The sequence below is a fragment of the Perca fluviatilis genome, chromosome 5 (genome assembly GCF_010015445.1).
Source record: "Perca fluviatilis chromosome 5, GENO_Pfluv_1.0, whole genome shotgun sequence".
Classification (NCBI taxonomy): domain Eukaryota; kingdom Metazoa; phylum Chordata; class Actinopteri; order Perciformes; family Percidae; genus Perca; species Perca fluviatilis.
The window spans coordinates 21,048,074-21,070,203 of NC_053116.1; the positions used below are offsets into that span (position 1 = coordinate 21,048,074).

Consider the following 22,130-nt stretch of genomic DNA (forward strand, 5'->3'; position numbering starts at 1 on the left):
CTGATGAAAGGAAATCAAAGGAAAGCCTAAATACATTTAAATCTCTTATTTACAGGCAGCTCTGTATGATCCCTGTTAAGCAACTTTGGATTTTATCAGGTGGAGCAGCTTAACGTGAACCAATATTTAGAACTTTCTGATAATAATCTCTGGAATGCCTTAAATCTATTTAGCTCTTTTGAAGAAGTCTTCTCTGTGAAATCATTTCAAAATTTTTCTTCTTCTTTGTAATCTTCTGATTGTCCGAAGCTTTGTCGAGATTTGTTGGAACTATACATTATTTGAGAGTCAAGTGCCAAAAAGAAGCGATGCCGCCTCATGTACTGTAAGGTTTTATACCTGATCAACTTGCTGCGACTTCGGGAGACGCTAATCCAAGCCAGCACCATATCCGTCTAAAATATGACGCATCAGTTTTTTGAATGATATAGTTTTCTTTCTTTTTTAGGCCTACTGTATTCAAATATTTGCACCAATCAATCAAACTAGGACACATGAAGCTAGAAACACACCAAAACAAAGAATTATATACACAAAGGCAGGTTCAACGCCTGAAAGTATCAGACAAAAAAAGTAAAGTAAAATCAGCATATCTTACAAAAAAGTCAAAACAAAGAATGACTCAAAATAAAACATGGTGTTGAGATGTTCTTCTACTGGTTTCATTCTAGCTCTCCAGAGTAATATTACAAAAAGAATAATAACGTTATAAAATTTTTGTTGTGATGTTATGGCTTTGTTTTACCCACTCTGTCTTGTCATTGAAACAGTCCCTTTGAGAGTCACTCCGGCTCCAGAGGAAGATCTGACAGCAAGGTGACAAGACCAGCCAATTACAAACAAGAGCTGCTGCTGCTGCTGCTGCTGCACCGTCTCCTTTTTCAGTAACATCGTAGCGGCATCAAAAAATGTATGCACATACAGAGACACAAAACAAACAGACACTTGCAAGGATTAAAACCCACCTCGTCACTTGTTATGCTGGTAGGTGTAGGTTGTGTGTTCTGTGGGTGTCTCTATGGCAACAGGTGGTTGGACGGCACTTTCCTGAGAGGGAGGCAGCAAAGATTTAATCCATAAGTGATTGTTTCACATAACATTTGACCTGTTCTAGTGAGAGAAAACAGAGAGTCATTACCTCAACTGAGATGTTGGTGGAAGGCACTTGGGTGTACTGGGGGATGTAGGTCCCCTGAATAGATGTGTTTGCAGGCATATACTGCAGAGTGGAGATGATAAGTACATTAGACCTGACAGCTACATTGGCAATAATACAAATAAAGCTGCACTAGACAAGATTTATATATGATTACAAAGGAAAGCTGCAACACAAGTAGAACATCCCATCCGATTCTTACTCTGTTGATTTGCCCAAATAAAGGTCAAGCTATCTCCAGCATAAGGATTCGGCAGATCCTTAAAAGCAGTAAAAGCACTCCGATTTCCTTGGTTTCTTTTTGTATAACACAATCATGGACTGGTCAAATTGCCTTGTGCATCGTTAACCGCTAAACATAAATAATAGCTGAATGCTAAATAGTCTGCTCTGTACTGACTGTGCCGCTGCCGCCCATGGAGAGGTGGCTGAGCTGCTGTGTCAGGGGCCCCATCATGGAGGTCGGCTGGATGGACATGGTGTGGTCCATTCCTGGCGTCAGGACTGCTCCCTATAAAGAACAACAACAACACACAGCAGTGTTAGCAGTTCAAGTTGCCATTAAAACAACGGACAGACAGAATGTGAAGGCAGCAGAATATTAAAAAGTTTCTCCTGCAACAAAAACAGGGAGGAAGGCCAACAGCTTTAAGATTCAAGATACTCACTGTGGGCGGCATGATGTACGACTGATGATGTAGCCAGGATGGGTTGTGTACCTGGAGGAACAAGAAAGACACACGCGTACCAGAAGATTACATAATATTAAAGCAAAACGCCATACATTTTGCTGTATTGTTTTTAGATTTAAAGCATTTTTTAATGGAAACTTATGTTTCCCAATTTATAGGTATGTGACAGCAGGTCTGGGCTTTGTTAAACTCCAGTACGTCACAGTTTAGCATCTTAACTAACTAACACCGCAGCTTTGAGGGTCTGAAACTACCTGGTAGGTGGACACAGGTGAATGCATGTATGGGGAGAGGGAGGTTGGCCCCATCATACGGTTGGGGGCAATGCTGTAGGGAGAGGAATAGAACCTACCAGAAAGAGACACAAAGTTATTAGTCACCACAACATGATCGCACTCCCTCTGGGTATACAAGGGATTTGTCAGAGTAGTAGTACTGACCCATTCTGTAAGGCTGTGGTGGGGTCGTAGGTAAGCGTCATTCCTCCCTGGAGAAAAGAGACGATGGCATTATGAGGCGGATCACACGCAGTATTGCATTATAAAGCGTTTTCACAAAAGTCATTAAGACATGAAGAAATAAACTCACCGTCTCCCCATCTCTCGTCCAGGGCCGGCCGTTCTGCAGATATTTTCCTTGGCTCTGACGCTTCTTCTGGCCTCCGTCAGCAAATTTACATAGCAGGGGTTCTGGCGGCACTGGACCAGTAAGAAAACATGATGTTATATGAAATATATGTTCAGTATCAAAAATGTAAAAACTCTTTGGATACGATTATTTTCTTCAACTTAAATTTCTTTGAATATTTTTTTAGGATGCTACATTCAAACAAGATGTAATTTCAAGGAAACCTCACCTGGAACTCCAGGTGGAGTCTTGATATATTTTCCATTGAAATGTTGGATGATGGCTTCACATTTCTCTGTTGACTCCATCCTATAGGAAAAGGAAATACTAAATGTTTCATAAAAACAATCACTGTGTTTAATAGTAGCAGGTTACAAGGTATCAATGCTGTGTGCTATTACAGTATATCCAGTTGGAGATTTCTTACCTGTGCTGGCCACCAGAGGGCTCACTCACCATGATTAATACTGAAATTTGTGCAACTGCATATTTTCTTCAAAGCAGCACAAGAAGCTACACCATCACTAATCGACTTAAACCAGCTGCCCTAATACGTGTGACTAAATAACTAAAGCTTATACCTGGCAAAGCCCACTCCTCGGCTGGTTCCGTTAGCATCACGCAGGATGCGTGTGGAAATGGCCTGGCTGAAGGGCTTCAGCATGCTCTCCAGCTCCTGCTCGTCCATGGACATTGGCAGATTGGAGATGTATAAGTTGGTGGGGTCCTGCTCCTGTTGCTGAATGGAGGGAAGCCATGAGAGGATTAATGCACGAGGATGTGGAGCAGACAGAGCTCTTTGTTTTCTCCAGTCACAACTGCATTATGAGGTCAGGGAACCCTCCGAAATTCAAGAGCCATACAAAAGCTGCCAGCAAAAACCTGAAGGAATTGATATAAACTTTTAACAGGAAGTGTAAGGTGTCTGCTAGTTGTAGTAGTAGACATTAGCCAGTTTAAAAAAAAAACTGTCTAAGGAGAAAAGAGATATGCAGAGATGGTGAGATAGTATTCTGGCTAGACTGCAGCTGAACCTCTCAGTCTCTCATTTTGACTCTCTATTTCTGTCTCTTATACTTTTATTCATCCAACACGCTCCTTTTCTTCTTCACTCTCCTCTCTCATACTCCATCACCGAGACGTTAATACCAAAAGGGTAGAAGACAGGCCCATTATGTGAGACTAGCCTCTTAGGAGGATGAAAGTGCAGGATCCAGGTAATGTGATATCAAAGCATAATTACATTTCAAATGGCTCTCCATCCATGGATGATTTAAAATGATTATGTGCTCTCGCTCGGTGGAGAATCACAGCAGAGACATTTTGGACAAAGACCTTTGGAAATGATCTGAAGAACATCTAAAGCATTGTGCTATCACCGTCCCCACAAGGCAAACATTATCATCCTGTTACCTCGGTCATGGTAATATGTCGCTTTTATTCAAGCAGTTATATTCATGTGGTAATCCTGACCTTGAATGCAGGCACAGAGGCCGGCTCTGTTGGCTTGCATAAATCAGACCAATTATGCAGCTTTTTTCAACCTGAATTTTAAATTATTAGAAGACAACCTGAAAGAAACTCCTAAAGTGCCAGTTGCATTTTATCCTTTCAAACTATTTGCTAGGCTTTTTCTTTGCCTCCTGCTCTAACAAATTTAATTTGACCAACAGCATCTTGTAAAATAATCTGTATCACCCTCTAACCATCATGCATATTCATTATCTCAGAGTGCAGATGTGATTAAAAACCTGTAAATGCAGTGTGAATTAATTTCCAAACCATGAATAATGCATGTGTAATCGCTGCGACCTGTGGTGAAGGTGATTTCTCCTTCACCTCCCTCCTCCTCCTCCTCCTCCTCCTCTTCCTCTTCCTCCTCCAAAGCAGTGCGAACAAGAGATGGAGCTCAAACTCATGAGAGCGAGCAGAGAGACCTGCTGCGGGTTTCAACCGCGAATGAGTCAGATTGAGTCAGAGAGAAATCTGACGCAAACATAAGCCTTGTTGTAAACCCGGAGTGAAGGGGTGAGTGAAATCAAGTTATTCTGTGAGAGAGGAGCCGTATGAATGTCAGTGATCCAGCTTAACGAGAGATCAGCTTTCCCAGGGTGTTCGTGGTGTGCATGTGCATGTGCATGTGCGTGTGTGTCATAATCCAGTTGAGGCAAGGCTGGTGAAGTGTGTGTGTGTGTGTGTGTGTGTGTGTGTGTGTGTGTGTGTGTGACAGGGCGGGTGGCTGGGCACAGGGCCCTGCTGACTGGGGAGCTGCTCAGACACTGAGTCAGATGCCACCAGGGAGAACAGACATGTCCTTTGTACAGGGAGCTCAGAGAGCAGACCCTGGGACACACTCCCTCAACACTATCACCACTATGAAGCGTAACACACATACACACATCCATGCACTCTTGTTTTTGAACACACATACAGTATTCTACAGTGCATTAATACCCATAAATACACAAATTTAAGCATATACCCAGTGCACCGCCTGGCAAACGCACAAGCACGCATGCACACACACACACACAAACTGAGGCTTAATTGGCTTATATTCCTGAGCCGTGGCTCATATAACAAAAACAAAAAAACATGAGGAGAGAGCTAGATAGAGAGAGAGCTCTCAATAGCTTTAACAGTGTCAAAATGCCTGAAATGTTTTAGTTTTTTTCATTTGCTGAAAACTCTTTTAACTGACCAATAGTTTGATTTAAGCTGACATCAAGTCGTACGAAATAAGCCCACCAAATATTGACATCTCAAGTGGGGTTCTTACCTTGGCCATCTGAGCCTGCACTCCACCAGCCTTCAGCGCTGTCACCGCCTTCTGAGCTGAGGACGGACTGTCAAAGTCAACAAAGCCATAGCCTGCAGGGACCGAGACATACAGCAATACATACACGTTATGACAATGAGATATTCAAACCACAGGACTCTGTGGACACAAGCATGTAATGTGAGCTCATGAAGCACTCATTGTATTTAAATCTGAAGAGACTGCCAGTTCGGTTTGGACTGTGCTTCTTCACGGAGGACAGATGTCGAGTTATACAACACTGCCCATATTATCACACAATGCACACCTGTTAGGTAGGTATAGTGTGGAGCTTAACACACAGTAAACACTGGGCGACTAAATGCAAACAGCTTTATTGAGAAGAATGTATCAGCAATGTGCTGTAACTGCAATCTGTAACTTTCTTAAACTACAGCAGAGATGAGAAACTCTTTAGTGTTACGCTGACGTTATTTCACCTGTTTGTTGTTGATAAGCAGTGAAGATAGATAAACTGATCAGCTATTTACTAGCAGCTATGGCAGCTATTTACTAGCTGCCATACAAGTAGTTGAAATACAGTTATAATAATGTAAAAATATTATGGATTTCCCTTTTTCAATTTCAGATTCACATTTACTCAAGACCACAAAATATATCACGATTAGAGCTGCAATGATTACTCGATTAATCCATTAGTCAATTGACAGAAGCTCAATCTGCAACTTTTTCAATCAGTTGATTAAATGTTTGTCATTTTTCAAGCAAAAATGGTACAAATTCTGTTTCAGCTTGTGAATATGTTGTAGTTTTCTTTTTTCTTACATTTTTTATACCAAACGATTGATCGATTAATCAAGAAAAAAATCAGCAGATGAATCAATCAATCAAAGTTCACAAACGTTAGTTGCAGCCTTAATCACAATAGAACAATGGCACCTGATAGGCTTGAAGTACCTACAACATAGATTACTTTAACAAATGTAAAGTTTGTCTTAACGTAAACATTCTTCAAGAAGGCACCGAATTTACAAATACCTATTGGCTAAACCAATAGGTATTTTCCAAAACAAAATGAGGTTAATTCAAACATGGATGAACTAAATTGTTCATCCATGTTTGAATTAACCTAATTTTGTTCTTTGGCACCTTTGTTCAACAGTAACTGTGACCCAGCTGATGCCTTTACGCCTCACCTTTGCACTTGTTGGTGGTCTTGTCCAGGATGGCCTTGGTGGACACTATTTTCCCATACCTGAAAAACAGTGAGGTTTACACTCATGGATCATCCTTGCAGTGCAAACAATGACTTATTTACATTCAATATTTGCACCAGGACATTGCTGAGGCAATCTAAACTTATCACACCCTAAGGGGTTGTGCTCCATGATGACTGAATTATAATTCACTTGGCCGATTCAGCACAATGACACTGAATATAATTACACCATCTGATAACAAATTATGTGCACAGGAAAATCTTTAGAGAGGGGGCGGGACATAAATTAAATTAAAAAAAAATGTCCTGTGGGTTTCTGCATGCTAGAAAAACACTATAGATTACCCATATCTTATTCCATCCTTCTTTAATATAGATGTCAATAGGGATCATAACTCAAGGGGAATCCAACATGACAATAAGGTAAAAATAAATGTGTGCATTTCCAGATAGTTTCACAATGCACTATCAATATTAAAATCCTGCCTAATCTATTTAGCTGGCCAGCTATATACACTGCTGATGCATAGGATAGTGCCTGGCTCAGGCAAAAGCTTGTTTGCAGAGCGTCTATCGGTTCCCATCTCTCCAGGCATGTGCATGCAGTGTAATCTGATATGCCTCTCCTTGGCTGTCCTGTCCGATGCTGGCTCCCAGCCATACTCTCATTCTACTAACCAGCTTCTTTCTAGGCAGCGTTCTGCCCTCCACAGGGTCTTAGTGCCTCTCACAATGCAAACCAGCTTTCATCCAGTGACACTGCACCACTGCCACATTTCATCCAGATGGGAAGAGTCACTTTAAAACTAATTAGTAAGGATTATGCGATGACCTGCTAAAATTGTAATCTGACAGTTAATCTGTTGGATTACTCCAAATTGGAAAGGAAATAGTTTCTTTTAAGTTAATTTAGGATTACTTTCCCTTTAGAAAAAAAAATCTGTAAATCTTTATTCCTTTACCAAGGTGGTTTAAGGTCATCCGTTAAGATGATTACGTTTTTACGGGAATATACAAACATTCTAAATTCATTCTGAATGATACTACATGTTGGGAATAAAAATATTGAAATATTGAATACACATTATGTTCAGATTTTACTTGAATTAAATATATATCAAATTGCAATACAAAGGCAATGCAAGACTCTAAGAAGGGTGACTCTAAGAAGTTGTGGAAAGTGCTAAATAAAGTCCTTAACAAGGGCCAAAACTGCACCGTGCTCCCAAATACTGCGGACATATACTCACATTTAGGTAATAACTTAATAAATGACATTGATTTAGCAAATAACTTTAATAATTATTTTGTCTCCATTGGGGAAAAACTCTCTAACAAAATAAACCAACCTCAAGGTATTTCTTTTAACCATTATTTGTCGGGCAATTATGTCAATTCTTTTTTTATGAAGCCTACTGATTGCCATGAAGTCTATAACATCATTTCAAACTTGCGAAGCACATACACTGCTGGTGAGGATGAAATCTGTAGTAAAATTCTGAAAGCCATTGCACGTGATATCATGGAGCCACTTACTTATTGTATCAATCTATCAATTCTATCTGGAATTGTGCCAAAAAGGGCAAAAACTGCAAGAATTATACCAATATTTAAATCTGGGGATAAAAATGATATGACCAATTATCGTCCAATATCAATCTTGCCTACAATCTCTAAGGTCTTAGAGAGAGTAGTGTACAATAGGTTAAATGGCTATCTCAATAAATTATATATCATTGCTTCATCTCAATATGGTTTTAGGAAAAGAAGTACTACATGTATGGCTGTGCTAGAGCTGATTGAAAAGATTAATGATGCCATTGATAAAGGTGACTGTGGTATAGGCATATTTTTAGATTTATCTAAGGCATTTGATACTATTGATTTTGATATTTTATTGAATAAATTACATCATTATGGAATCAGAGGAGTAGCACTTAGCTGGTTTACAAGTTATTTATTTGGCAGACAACAATATGTAAATATTAACATACAAATTTCCATAAGCAAACCCATCAAATTTGGAGTCCCTCAGGGATCTATTTTGGGCCCTCTTCTTTTTATATTATATATTAATGACTTTGAAAATTCTACCATGACTTTACATAAAGTCTTATTTGCTGACGATACAAATTTATTTATGTCACATAAGAGTCCAGATGAATTACAAGAAATAGTAAATAGAGAGCAAGAAATGTAGAAATTTGGTTTCGGTGTAATCTCTTAACATCAAAAAGACAAACTACATTGTGTTTCATTCCAACAAAAATGAAATGAAAAATAGGTATGTTTGTCTTAAAACAAATGACCAAATTATTGATAGAGTAAAAAACATTAAATTCCTTGGTATTTTTATTGATGAATGTTTAAATTTCAAATGTCATATTGATCATTTAACAAAAAAATTATCTAAATACGTTGGGTTATTTTTTAAGTTAAGACATTTTCTCCTGCACTCAGCACTTCTCATCTTATATAAAACGTTGTTTGAGCCTCATTTAAACTATTGTAATGTCATATGGTGTAATACTTTTCCCAGCCACTTGAAAAACCTACAGATTTTACAGAAAAAAATCATACGGGCATTAACGTGGTCTGAGCCTAATATCTCCACTCGTCCTTTATTTCGTCGTCTTGGCATATTAAGGCTTACTGAATATAATGTCTATCAGAATTCCTGCATGATATTCCAGGTTATCCATAGGTTAAATTACCGTTTATGTGAGCTTATTCCAATAAATCGTCCACTGCACACTTATGACACAAGGAAAAAATATCTAATTACTGGCAAAAAAACTACGGTTAAAGTGTAGGCCGAGGAGCGTAGTTTGTAGGGGACCCGCAGATTTGGAACGAGCTTGAGGAAAACTTGAAAGTGTCGTATTCTATCTCCATCTTCAAGAAAAGCCTAAAGGAAAAATTGCTCATAATATATGATTGCTAATTACTCTTTAACTGTTTTAGTTTGTGCTGGGATTGTTCATTGATTGTTTGTAGTATTTGTTTGTTAGTTTAAGTATGTCTGTATTTTGTTGTATTTTTTATTTTGTATTTTGGTAAATTGAGTTTTTGGTTTGTATGTTTTTTGTTGTTGTTTATTGTTATTGGGCCCCCTCCGAAAAGCTTTTAGTAGCTTATTTGGGGTTCCCCATTTCACGCGCCTTGTATATGATTATTGTACTTTATGAAATTGTGTTAAATGGTACATTGATGACGTGTGAAAAAATAAATGTAAAAAAAAGAAGACCAAAATATCATTTATTTGATCCTAAAATACTGTTTATCATTGAAGTTCACATTATGGAACTCTCTCCCTCTTTCTGTTTAATTGTCAATCCACTGAAACATATTCATACTCAGTGGCTTTTAATAGTGTCTGATTTCCTGTTTATCTTCATTTTGGTCTTATCTGTGTTTAAACGCTACATTAAAACACTTTGATATATTTTTATTTTACTTGACATTCAAGGCATCACAGACAGAAATTGTATGTTCTAATCATTTATGCTATACACATGCGCTGCCAATTGAATCCACCCAGTGTCGGTTAACTTCCTATTTAACATTACCATTTCTGATTCTAAGCCATAAAATACGACCAACTGGACTGGATGGATATGCCAACATTGTTTTTCTATATTTTCATATTCATCATTACTGTGGGCACATACCACAATCCCACTGATCTATTACTTCACATTATGACTAGCATTTAAGCTGTGAGCTCTACATGTACTGAATTGCGCTCAGAGGTCTCAGACTATGTGATGCAGAGCGAAAAGAGGGCCAGGAGACTCAGCCATGTGTGAGAGAGCACAGCATAGTTCAGCCCGATGTCCATCCATGGTCAACCACCAGAAACGGACCAGGGCGAGAGAACCAGAGCGGCAGCGAGGCACCCAGAGACACAACTGCATGGGCCGGAGATGGAGAACCAACCCCCATCCCGTCCTCTCATCCCTCACTCTCTACACAGTACAACTCAAAGCGTGCATATACAACTCTCAGTGTGGGGGAGGGGAGCTTTGGGAGTGTTGTGTCCTAATACTATGCACACATTTCCTGTTTAAACTTAGAGTTAACTAAGTCAAATTCCCTCCATGACTCTGCCTACTTTTTTACATCTTCATCTACACGCACTTCCCCTATTAACTATTATTGGATACATTATCCTCTCTCAGTCTAGTTTATCCGAGAATTACATTGATCTTAATGTGCTCTGCTAAAAGGCAAATTTCATGCAGTGATTTTATCTGCTCTGTAAAAGCAGAAATATGAGAACTACCCCCACAGAACACCACCTGACACACAAACCCTGAACTCCATCCACTCCTCCCCCTCTGATTCTCTCCCACCCCCCACCTTCATGCCATTGCCCTTGTTTGTCTTTCCCTTTCCCTTGGGCTCGCCGTTTCCTGTAGGGTTGGGCAGCCTCATGTGAGCCATATCTTCCAGACAGCTGTAAAATAGCAGGCCTCTCCCTCCCTCTCTCCCTTATTCAATCTCTCTCACCCCCTTTTCCCTCCTTTTCTCTTACTCCTCTCCTCTGCTCTTCTGGTCCTCATCACCAGGCTCCAGAATTCAATTAAGTTAACCCAGACCATTCATCTCAGCCCTACTTTGGTTTGATGTCTTCCACTGAAGTCCTAACAAACATATCAGATGGATTGGATGATGCTGTTGTTTGATGTCTGACTACATGCTGCCTACAACAGAGTTTTCACAGACTCACAGTGATGAGCAACATAGTGTGGTATTTATAGTGCAGAATATGACTTTGAATTAGGACAGCATAGTCTCATTGTCATCATACTGTTTGATGATAATCTACAAGACTAAAGCACAGAGGAGCAATAACTCATGTAGGTCAAAACTAAAGTCTAAAAAGGAGCAAGAGGAGAGACATATAGAAAGAATTAGCGTGAGAGAGGGAGACTAAACATTCTGTGCCTAGTTGTTGGAAAGTCTGTGCTTAGCTGTGCCAAAGTGAAAGGACTTAGTTTGCTGCCAAAATGACTGTTGGTTTTTCCACAAGGCCACTAAATGATGGGCCTTAAAAACATATGGATGAAAATATGGCCCTCTTCTTCGCTCGAGAAATACATGCTATGGTGTGGTTTAGCATTAATGTGCATTTCAAGTGTAAGGAAGTTCTGCAAGTATGTAGTCATGCAATCCTTGGTGTATTCAGCCAGCCAGCCAGCCAGCCAGCCATTGCCTATCTATCCATGTACCCATCACTCTATCTTAATCTACTCTGTAACTCTAACCTTGTTCATGTGCGCAGCGGTGGTCAGAGAGAGATTTATTGGGTGTAGATATAGAAGTTGGAGCAATTGGTTTCTGGGTGACTTACGGCTGACAGAGTTTGACCAGATCCTGGTCTGTGGTTCCTGGATGGAGGCCACGGATGTAGAGGTTGGTTTTGCTCAGCTGCTCTCCCCCATTGCAACTGCTGCCATTGCTGATGGAGGTGGTGTTGCTGCTATTGTTGTTGTTGGGGCTTGGAGGAGCCATCTGATGGTTGTAGGGGGACACATACGTCTGCTGCAGAACAAATACATGGCACAGTCAGATTTGGTTTTGGTTCAATCGTACACAAAGCAGATACTTCTTTAGGTACATGGAATTAAATTTGTACACTAATGCAGTACTGTAGGTAACTGGATATGGAATGGTTTACTAACTGACTTGCTCAAACTACAGGCTTATGAGGAATAAGCCAGAACATTTGCAACAGTGGCTGTTTAACACAATGAGATGATGGCAAAAGTATCCAAATGGGGCCACAGAGTCAGAGCCAGGATATCAATAGCAATCTAGCTGCTTCATCTGGCTCAACAGGTCGTCAGGTTTTTTTTTTATATACTAGGGCTGTGAAATTAATCAAATTGTGATAGGGATTTCGAATTTAGCTCCTAATGATTACAAAAACAATGTAATTGAGAAAAATATTATTTTGCACATTACATTTTGCAAGTAAAATCTTAGAATGATAAGAATCACACAAATCATCAGCTTCAAGGTTACACAGATACTTCAAACATTGACTGTTCAAATGAATTAACTTCTCCATAAGCAGCCAGCAGCAAAATAGTCTCTTCAGGACACCCTGCTTGGGCAGGAGATAAATTATTGGTGGCCCTACATGTTAATGTTCACTATCAGTTTGTGCAAATATGAAGGAATGCTGGTAATATTTTTTCGAATATTAAGTATGACCCAGTCTTTAATGTTGTAAGATTGAATATCTTAATAGACTAGCTTTTATTAAATAATTATATAAAACAATTATACACCCTGTCTTAATATCATCGGGGACTTATTTAAACAATATTTCTTCGTTTGCAAAAACAAGGACATGGTACACTGATTGTAATGGAAATCTATTACAGGTTGTTTATGAAACACAGTATTCCTTGCTGTTTTGATTGTAATTGTTGAGACCTTACCTTTAATATTATATATTTAAGTGTGTCATTCAAACTGACCTACTTTTGAATAGAATTCTAGAGAAATGCTACTTTTGGCAGAAACGTAAACTGTAAAAATGTATGGCATACACGGAATCTATGCTTTGCCTATCTTGTGCTAATAGTGAGCCCAATTAAATGTAAAATGAAGCGTATAACATTAAAATCTGGTTGGAATTAAACTGGCTGAGAGCCACACTGCTGCAAGAGAGGCTTTTATGTTGTGGGTTGAAGCTGGAAGGGTTTTTGCAAACCGTTTTCATTGGGAGTATTTGAAACAGTTCCAATTAAAACTGTTCACAGGGAGCTCTGTGGATTGTTCACAGTAACCAGGACATTGTTTCTGGGAAAAAAATAAGCATAAATGTACCCACACATAAGACAGTGATAAGGGATCTTAGATATATGTGCAGATGTGTGCACACATGTAATACTTTTATGCAATGGCTGTTTTCAATATTTGCATTTAAAAACATATATTAATACTATGGTTCGTGTTTGGGAATAAACTAAATCAAACTGATATGGAGGTAAAAGTTTGGCCTTGGTGGACCTTGGTGTTGCCTTCCTCCAAATGCTGGCGGAGGAGGAACTGTTTGATTAGTTAGGGTCAGCAGCTCTGCCCCAGGGAACAATGGGATTGCTTGTTGAACACCACAAGGTCAGCTCTGGACCAACAGCTTATTAACAGAGAGGGAGTTGTGAAAAGACTGCTAGAATCAAACTAATTATGACTTCTCGATTTTTCTGCTGGATCTATTCTAAGCAGCTGGTTTAATTCCAGAAACACAAACCATGAGGGAACATCACATTTCTCACAGTGCGTGGGCAGGAAGAAAGAAAAATCAACCAATCATGTGTGCGCCAACCAACCACGACCAATCAAAAGAGCTGAGCTCACTAACCGCATTTTTATTGGTCATACGTCACGTCAGTCAACATAGAAGTTCAACAACAACAAAGCCTAAAATCGGTAGCAGGGAAACGGGATAAAGCTGTATTAAATTATATGTCAACGTTCATTAGTACTTTATTTTGCATTGTGTGCAATATTAACTCACAAACAAATGTGTTCCCGAGCTGTAAAAGACTTGTGTGGAAGCAACAACATAGCTAGCTAACATTTAGCTAGCTGGATGTCCTGCCGATGTAAGGTAACGTTAACGTTAGCTAACTGTTATTTTTTAACACTTTAAAACGGTAGATGCACCCATTAAATGTATTACCTGGTCTAACAGTAGTTTCGTTCCTCGCACTTGTCAAAACTTTGTTCAACATAGAGTAAAACTTTAAGCCCCTTTCAGACGTGGACTCTATAAAACGTCGATATGACGATTTAACAAACGTTTTATGAATGAATCGGCTGGCAGAACTTACTTCTGTCTTTTTAGTCAAGCTGAGAGAATCACAGTGCCCATTCATCTCAGTCCTCTTCTCTAATCTCCCTCTATTCTTAAGCATCAATAGTACACTGTTTTTCCACAGTCACAGCCTCTTCCTGTGCTTTCCCTTGCCTTCACTGTAGGCAGCCCACACAGACTATCAGGAGGGATGCACCTGCAGAGGCCTGGGGAGATAGGATCTGACAGGAGACCGAGTCCGGGCCCAAGCCTGGCTAGTGAGGCCTGTCTAATTAGGATCTGAGCTTGTTAGCGGAAAACACTAATCCCTCTCATGTGCTCTCAAGTCAGAAGGTAGTGTCTCATTAAGACCGCTCTGCTGGGCTCCTTTTGAGAAAAACATGGCAGTGAGTCAGAACCACACCTACTCCCCACCTGCCCAACCACCAGCTCCAGGTGTTTTGCCACCTATGTAAGGTAATGCCAAACACAGGGAAATATGTGTTCAGCACAAATGCAGTTAGAAAGGGAAGGTTGGAAAGAATGACCAGAGTCTTAAATGTGCATGATTGGGGATCACAAGTTCCTTTTTTTTTTATGCTCATAAGGTGTCATATCTGCTCCATTTGTCTGTGCCCAAAACCTGACCTACTGGCATGTTACTGATTTTCTTCCTACTTGTTACTCTTTAGACCACAGCTGCTCACATAATCTTTTTAAATTGTTCCTCACATGCATCACAGTGTCATATCTGAGCATTCTTTACATTCCACTGAAATGCACAAATGTTTGTGTTTTGTGTGGGACACGTTTTGGTTCAAGCTGTCATCGTTAAATTGAACTACATTCCTGGAGGACTGATAAATACAGTAAATCCTCCTGTGCACATACAGCTTCGACATATTTACAATTGACATGATGAATAGATGGAAAACCCCTAGAGGAATTTATTTTTAGTGTATAATAACAAATCATATATTGTCTATGAACAATTGATGCTCAGTTGCTTCCGTCTGCGCATCCTAAATACTATCACAGAGAATATGCAGTTATAGTTGCAGTAAGTTACATCAGCTCTTTATATTATTATTATTATTATTATTATTATAGTTGTGCAAGAAGCATAACTACTGTAAATGGTCAACAGCATGATACAGGGAGTGTGCTCCAGGCAGCAGCTGAGGACTTATGAGGTGATTACAGTTGGATAGCAGAGGTGATGCCTGTAGGGAGCGCAGGTGACTCAAGGACTCAAAGAGAGAACAATAAGTGCCAAGTGAGGCAGGATGTATGCCTTTAACTCTATAGTAATGGCAAAGATATAAGTCTGATTGTCAGACGCTTGAATGTTGTATCTCTCTGGCAACACAAACATTTTGTGCAACTGATAATGAGCTCTTCTTAAGGTCACATTTAGTTGTTTTATTTAATAGCATGTATCCCAATATAAGCATATACAGTAGTTGCCTACAAATCCCTAGGAAAAGTAATTATATTAATTTAAAAAAAGTGTCAAACATTCATTATTTGAATTAGTTCCAACATTACATATATATTTTGCTTATCATTATCAACCTAATTCTATTTCTAATGCCATACTGTAGAATTTCAATAATGCACAAGTAAATAATCTCTATATTGCCAGAACAGTTATTATTCCTGCTGTGCAAGTGCATGCTTATGAATACATGACATATTGTATATTGAATGAGACAGAAATATCTGAAATGTGGAGTCCTACCTGCTTGGCTAAAGAAACTTTAAAAGGCACCATGGAAAAGATCATAGTTTAACAGACAAAATCTCTTTATATTATATTTCTGCAGCTGCAAGAAAATTTGTGAAAGGTAGGAAGAACCAAATAAGAAAAGTAATGGAAATCCTTGGCGTCCTGTGGCTAAAAGGTGAGACGTCTCCTTGCTCTTCTTCTCCTGACCCAGTCCAGTTTCATAAAAAAAAACAGAAAAATCCTACAGACGGTTAAAAAAAGAGTCTGTTTTCAAGGGGTTATCAAGCACTCTAAAGAGAGCAAAAATTGTTAGGACGTGTGATTAATCAGTTACTAGGAATGTTAAGACTCTCTTCTCCATGTGGACTGAACCACTGACAGACAAGAAATCAAGGTATGTGGAACACACAGGGGAGGAAGAAAAAACAATGGGGGGAGTTAATCGAAAGCAGAGGAAAGCGGGATCTCTTAATCCTTTTCTTTTCTCCGCCCTTTTTCCCGTGGTAAAAGAAAGACCAGGGGTTACCACTTGACGTTAGATTTATAAGCCTTCCCTCTTTGTGACTTTGGCGCTCGAACAATGCGAAATGTGTATATAAAAAAGGGAAAGGGTCAAAACAAGTGTGTGCATGTCTTCTTTTAAGGTTTATTAGGGTCTAAGTTTGCAGAGCTCCACTTGAAATAAGCATATTGTCTGAATTCAGGATTCCAGGAATTCCAGGTCATTAATCTGAGCAATCTGAATTCCTGTCAGCCTCGAGGCAGGGAAGGGAATAACACAGGGAAGGAGGGAGGTATTTGATTTCAGCTTTGTTCAAACGTTATTTAAAAAAGGCTGAGAGTCACGCATCGAAATACATCATTTAAGAGACATTTCTTAATAGTTCTTTTCAATTTCTTCAAGAATCAGCACTATACTCCTAGACATGACTCACTAGTTTACACTAGTTGTTGCTGAAAACCTGTAATGTTCTATATGTCCCAGAATAATAAAAAAAAAAAATCTATATAGTCTGTACAGAAAGGTGGTTGAATGTCCCCCCATGAATTATTCATATGAGAAGACAAGCTTATCAATATTAGACCTTACTGTTCCAGCTCTGTTGTCATTTCTGTATAATGGATATTCACATCTCATACAGCCACATTTATTACATCTACATGAGCCTTATTACATGGGCTCTGTAACTTTCCTTTTTTCCATAGTGCCATGCAAAACCCTCTCAGTCATCATCAGTTGGAGTGAAGGGGTGGGGCATATCAGTACGCGTAAAACAGAGAGAAAAAAAAAAAACTTTGCTAACTTGTGGTTAATTCAATGAAAACATAACCTAAATATTACGCATTTGATTCAACCCCCATGAATTCACATTTGAGTCGACCATAATTAGCCTTTATTAGCATCCTTACAAGCATCTACAACACATTTATAAGCTGATCTCTACGTGCAGGCTGGGTGTAGGAAGAGAACAGCGACAGTATCGGGGGGGAAAAAACCCGAAAGCAAACTGTTGTAGTAACCTACAGGCAACAATGTAACGGGCCCAGTGTTAGTTTGCAACAATGTAGCAACAACAGAAGAAAGCCGATAGCAAAGGTTTGCAACAGCAAGTAAGAGAGTTTAAACGTCGCCTGTGAGCCACTTTCAAGGACACTGCAGCTTAAACAGCCGAGCAGCTTAACTGAAGGGCTCGAACACCGCATCGAGAAAAATTACTCACTGTTCAGAAAGAGAGAGGGTAGAAGTGGGCTGTGGGTGTTGTTATTTACCTTCTTGATGTTTTTGCCGGTGTAGCCGTTGTACGGGTTGAATCCTGTCCTTGACGGCACAGAGAGCAGCATTTTTACACGGCACTGTGTCCGGAGGAGCGGAGAGCCAGGCAGTCAGCTGACGTCAGCTAGGGAAATTGAGCCAGGAACAGCGGTAGTGATTGGAGTCGCTCTTCCCAGCACTCTGATGTGCTCCACACACTACACTGCCTATATGCTTATGTGTGATATCTCACTTTATCTCAGGGTTTCATGCCCACAAGCTTTCTCTTCAACCACTAAATAGATAATGAAGGGAATAAATACCAAGATATTGCTGGAAATATATAACATTCCACTGTACAACTTGTCATCCAAATAACCCTGTAGAGTTTAGGATTTGGTAAAGAAATTGTGATTTTAAGACTTTGTGCAAAAGCGATCCTATTGCCCCTTTCAGTAAATATTAGTAGCAGCTGGTTTTAGGGGCAGGCTAACTGTGCTTCAGGTCAAGAGACAATAATGCACCGTAGCTCATTTTCTGAGTAGGAAGACATGACTCACTGTGACCTGGAATAAGTTGTTCAAAATGCATACTTTTTGTCCTGATGTGGCACCTGTATTTAAATTTTTTGGGAAAAGTAAAAACTTCTCCCGAAGCTGACTGTAGGTAGTGGCAAGTTAACGGAATCAGCTAAACCATCAGAAAAAATGCAGTTTTCATACAAATATAGATGCAGAAGGTAGCATAGTGTTAATTTCTCAAGTTTAAAATGTAAATGTTATCCAGTTTTGGTTAATCTGCCTTAAAATGTAAATCAGGGTATTTTCAGCCAGTCTATTATTTTCTCAGTTTTTGCCATAATGACAATGACAAATGGAGAGTGAGCTCCAAGTGTTTAGGATCAACTCCAAAAAGTGAATAAGTTTGAGCTGATCTGAGGGACACTTTAAATTAAAGCTGGAAGCAGCAATGAAAGGGGCCCTCACATTTGCGCATGTCTGGTGTGCCGGCGGCTCCCAGTCGATGCGGCAGTGTATTTCCATGACCGTCGGACACTGAATGCACAAGACCAGAGAAATTACATATTTCAAATTTTTGCACTTTCTGTGCCCACTATGTAGCGCTAGAGAGCACACACTATTTATACATTGCTATTTATCATGTTTAAACCACAACGTATAAAATTTCAGGTAAATCTAATGATTTTCGTCAGGGCTTAGGCTACTTCCAGTTGCCAGTAGGGGGCACTATGACTAAAACTCATTATTGACTTGTAGATGTTCTCAGGCCTGGTCTCTCATTAAATCTAAAAAATAATTGGGGGAGATTGGACAATGTAAACTCGAGTTACAAACCACTACCTGTTTCGCGGCTTGTGGGTGTGGCTAGGTGTCAAATTGCCATTTAACAGTAATTTGACATCTAGCCACGCCCACAAGGTTGGACAGAAGCGGAAAGCTTTGCAATTTAGCTTTTTAGATTGTACTGACCAATTTTGAAGTCAATTGGGTTAAATCTGTAGGAAGAGTTCGTTAAAGTACGACCCCTAAAAATGGTAAAAATCATCCAAAACATGAATTTTTAATCTTTAATGGCTGATGACTGTTCCAATAGGCTTTTTTGTATGTATGGATAAGATACATATGCCTACCAGATTTCATGCCTCTACATCAAAGTTAAAGGAGGGGGCTTTAACTTTTAAAACTGTAAGGGGGTGCTATCAAGCCAATTTGCCAAGCCCAAGTCCAAGACCCATATCAGGTCGTAATTTTCACTAAGTCAGACATGCGTACCAATTTTCATGCGTTTTTGAGTAGCCCAAGCACCTCATTTATGCGCTCAAAGACATATTAATAATAAATAAATTATAAATAAAGCAGATGTATGTCCTAAGGGTGGAAAAGCTCTGAAACAGCATGTAGACCATCATGGGGCACTAAACAGATGATATGAATCCATAGTTAGCAGCTCTTACTGTACTTCTACAGCCTCTATGGCTGGCTATCCATTATTTACTGAGTAACATGTGAGCTCTATGAGATAGATTACTGCCTTTAAATAAAAAATAAATGAAATGTTATTGAAAAATGAAACACCTGGACAAAATAGACAAAAATGTTTAGAAGTTCTACACATACATCTACTTCTTCATCACTAATGTTAACGCTGGAAGGTACAGTATGACTGTTCCACATTTTTTATGTTTCTGGACCTGACCCAAATTTACAATGAATGCTTGATAAATAAGATAACTGTAGAAGTAAGTCAGAAATGATCTTGCATCTGTCTGCCTTTTCATCAGTTGTCATGCTTTTAGACGGCTCTCATCATATGAATAAAAAGTGTTTTCATCAACAGAAGTTGCTTGGCAACTAAATCCCCTGACCCTTTTGTTTCATCTTGCGTACCCTGACTGATTAGGCCTCAAGTGTGTAGAAAACATATGCAATTGTTCATTCAGCCATACAGTGTGTTTTTTCTAGTCATGGCATTTGCATAATACATCTACAACCACACAATTCAGCAGCATAGAAACACAGGCCTATATACTTATGTTGATCAAGATGCACAAGGGATTTCATCCTGATTTCATCATGACAGTGTAGTCAGAGACAGGAGAGGCCATCATTCTATCATTCTCTATGGCAAAATATTGATGCTTTTTCGACTGGGCTGTTTTCAGACCACAATTAGGTCACCCTAAGTTGTTCACTCCACCCCCCCTATTTCAATCTATGCTATGTTTTGAAATGTGTGTGCAATTGTTATTAAGCCAGATGGGCTGTGAGTTTCACAGAGCTCAAGGACAGTTTAGGGAGTGACTCAGCCAACACACACTGTGAATTCACCAGTAACGGGAATAGTGGAGCCTCTTGGGGGCTGTGGGTTTTTGGATAGGGTTTCCTCCACTAACGGATAGAAAAATAAAATCTGATGTAATTGCAACTGTACAGTATACTACGGTAGAATTTTGTTGTGAAGTATGTTTTCTGGTACCATCGAAATATCACTTAAAATAACACCTGCATTATCTACAAATGTAAGATGCCGAACTTTGTGTTGGACTGGGGCTCTGGCTAGTGGGTTGTGTGGGGGAGGGTTACAGATGGGGGAGAAGTGAGTTGGGGTCAGTGATGAGGGGGGTTAGGAGAGCACAGACTGCTGGTGCATGCTCCGCATTCCTCAGGTGTTGTCAGCATAGCTGCTCAGTAATTACCTCTCTGTGAAAACATGCACAAAGCCACACTTTACTTGCAAACTGAAAGGAACTAACCAAGAGAAGCTGATAGGGGAGTACATTTATATACACATATTATAAAACATATTATAAGCTGGAATGGTTATTTTTTTTCTAGAGAATGATTGTGCCAGAGTAAAATTTGTTGAAAAATCTCAGGCATGGTGCACATCATGCATGCAGTGTAGCTACAGATGCAGAGCGAGGCTGTGTGGAAGCCAGGAGCTTGATTTATGCAGCAATCCATCTTCTCTCAAGGATATGGTCAGGTTGGGTAGCTATAGCCAGGCAGACCTTGGCATGTGAATTGAGTGGCGTGATACAGATACAGTTGCAGATGGTGTTCAGCCTTTACACACAGAATTTTATTAACTTTGCATACAGGGAGTAGATAATTGTGATCCTCCCTCTGCATGCTGCTTTTCGTTGTTTCTTTAAGATGTCATAACTTTCATCATTGACACTACTGTCACAGAGGAAGCAGGTTTCTCCCTGTCTGGGAACTCTTCTTTCTCCCTTATCTTCCCCGCTCTGTCTCCATGGCTGGCTTGCTAAAAGCTGAGGGATTGTGTGCAGATGTGCCTGGAGAGAGGCCAGCCCCTCTGCCCTGGGAGAACATGTGGTCTGGGAGTGTTTACCCTGGCACTCTTTCAAGCTCTCTCCCACACAGCATGCTGGCGTCTGTCTCTCCTGGATTACAATGCTCAACCCTCCTCTTACAAAAGGGGACCTTCTCAGGTTGAGGTGACACCATACAGTCTATGGGTGACACCAGCGATCATGTTGATTTAGTGTGTTGACAACAAGAAGAGACAGCAATGTAAATAAAAAATAAACATGGGAATACATAAATGAATACATAATGTAATGAAATATTGTGTAATGATAGTTTTGTTGCAAAAAAACTTCCAACATACTATTTTCCCTCTAACTTTCTTTGTGTTAATATTCTGTTTTGATCCTTGGAGTGAACATATGTGTGGATTCAACAAATATCCAGACACCTCAGGCAGTTTTTTTTTTTTCTCACAGATTCTCAACATACTTCACATTCTCTCCTGTGATTCAGGCTCTGGGTAAACATCTGTAAGTTGAAAAGCCCTGAAAGGCACGCTTGACAATAG

General features: G+C 39.6%; 1 protein-coding gene across 2 annotated transcripts; it reads right to left on the reverse strand.

Annotated features, from left to right (window-relative positions):
• Positions 1–770: 770 nt before the first annotated feature.
• rbms2b (RNA binding motif, single stranded interacting protein 2b) lies at positions 771–17,953 on the reverse strand. Of its 2 annotated transcripts, XM_039800109.1 has the most exons (14): positions 17,786–17,953; positions 11,830–12,020; positions 6,451–6,509; positions 5,255–5,346; positions 3,057–3,214; positions 2,705–2,784; positions 2,437–2,546; positions 2,289–2,335; positions 2,103–2,196; positions 1,825–1,875; positions 1,557–1,667; positions 1,139–1,219; positions 966–1,047; positions 771–805 (listed from the first exon to the last, which is right to left on the reverse strand). In XM_039800109.1, the coding sequence occupies exons 1-13, from the start codon at positions 17,855–17,857 to the stop codon at positions 970–972; spliced, it is 1,224 nt and encodes a 407-aa protein (XP_039656043.1). In that variant the 5' UTR covers positions 17,858–17,953; the 3' UTR covers positions 771–805; positions 966–969. The 2 variants fall into 2 exon arrangements, with proteins under 2 accessions (XP_039656043.1, XP_039656044.1); XM_039800110.1 differs by lacking the exons at positions 771–805; positions 17,786–17,953 and adding an exon at positions 16,028–16,409 and having other exon boundaries at positions 964–1,047.
• Between the last annotated feature and the right edge of the window lie 4,177 nt (positions 17,954–22,130).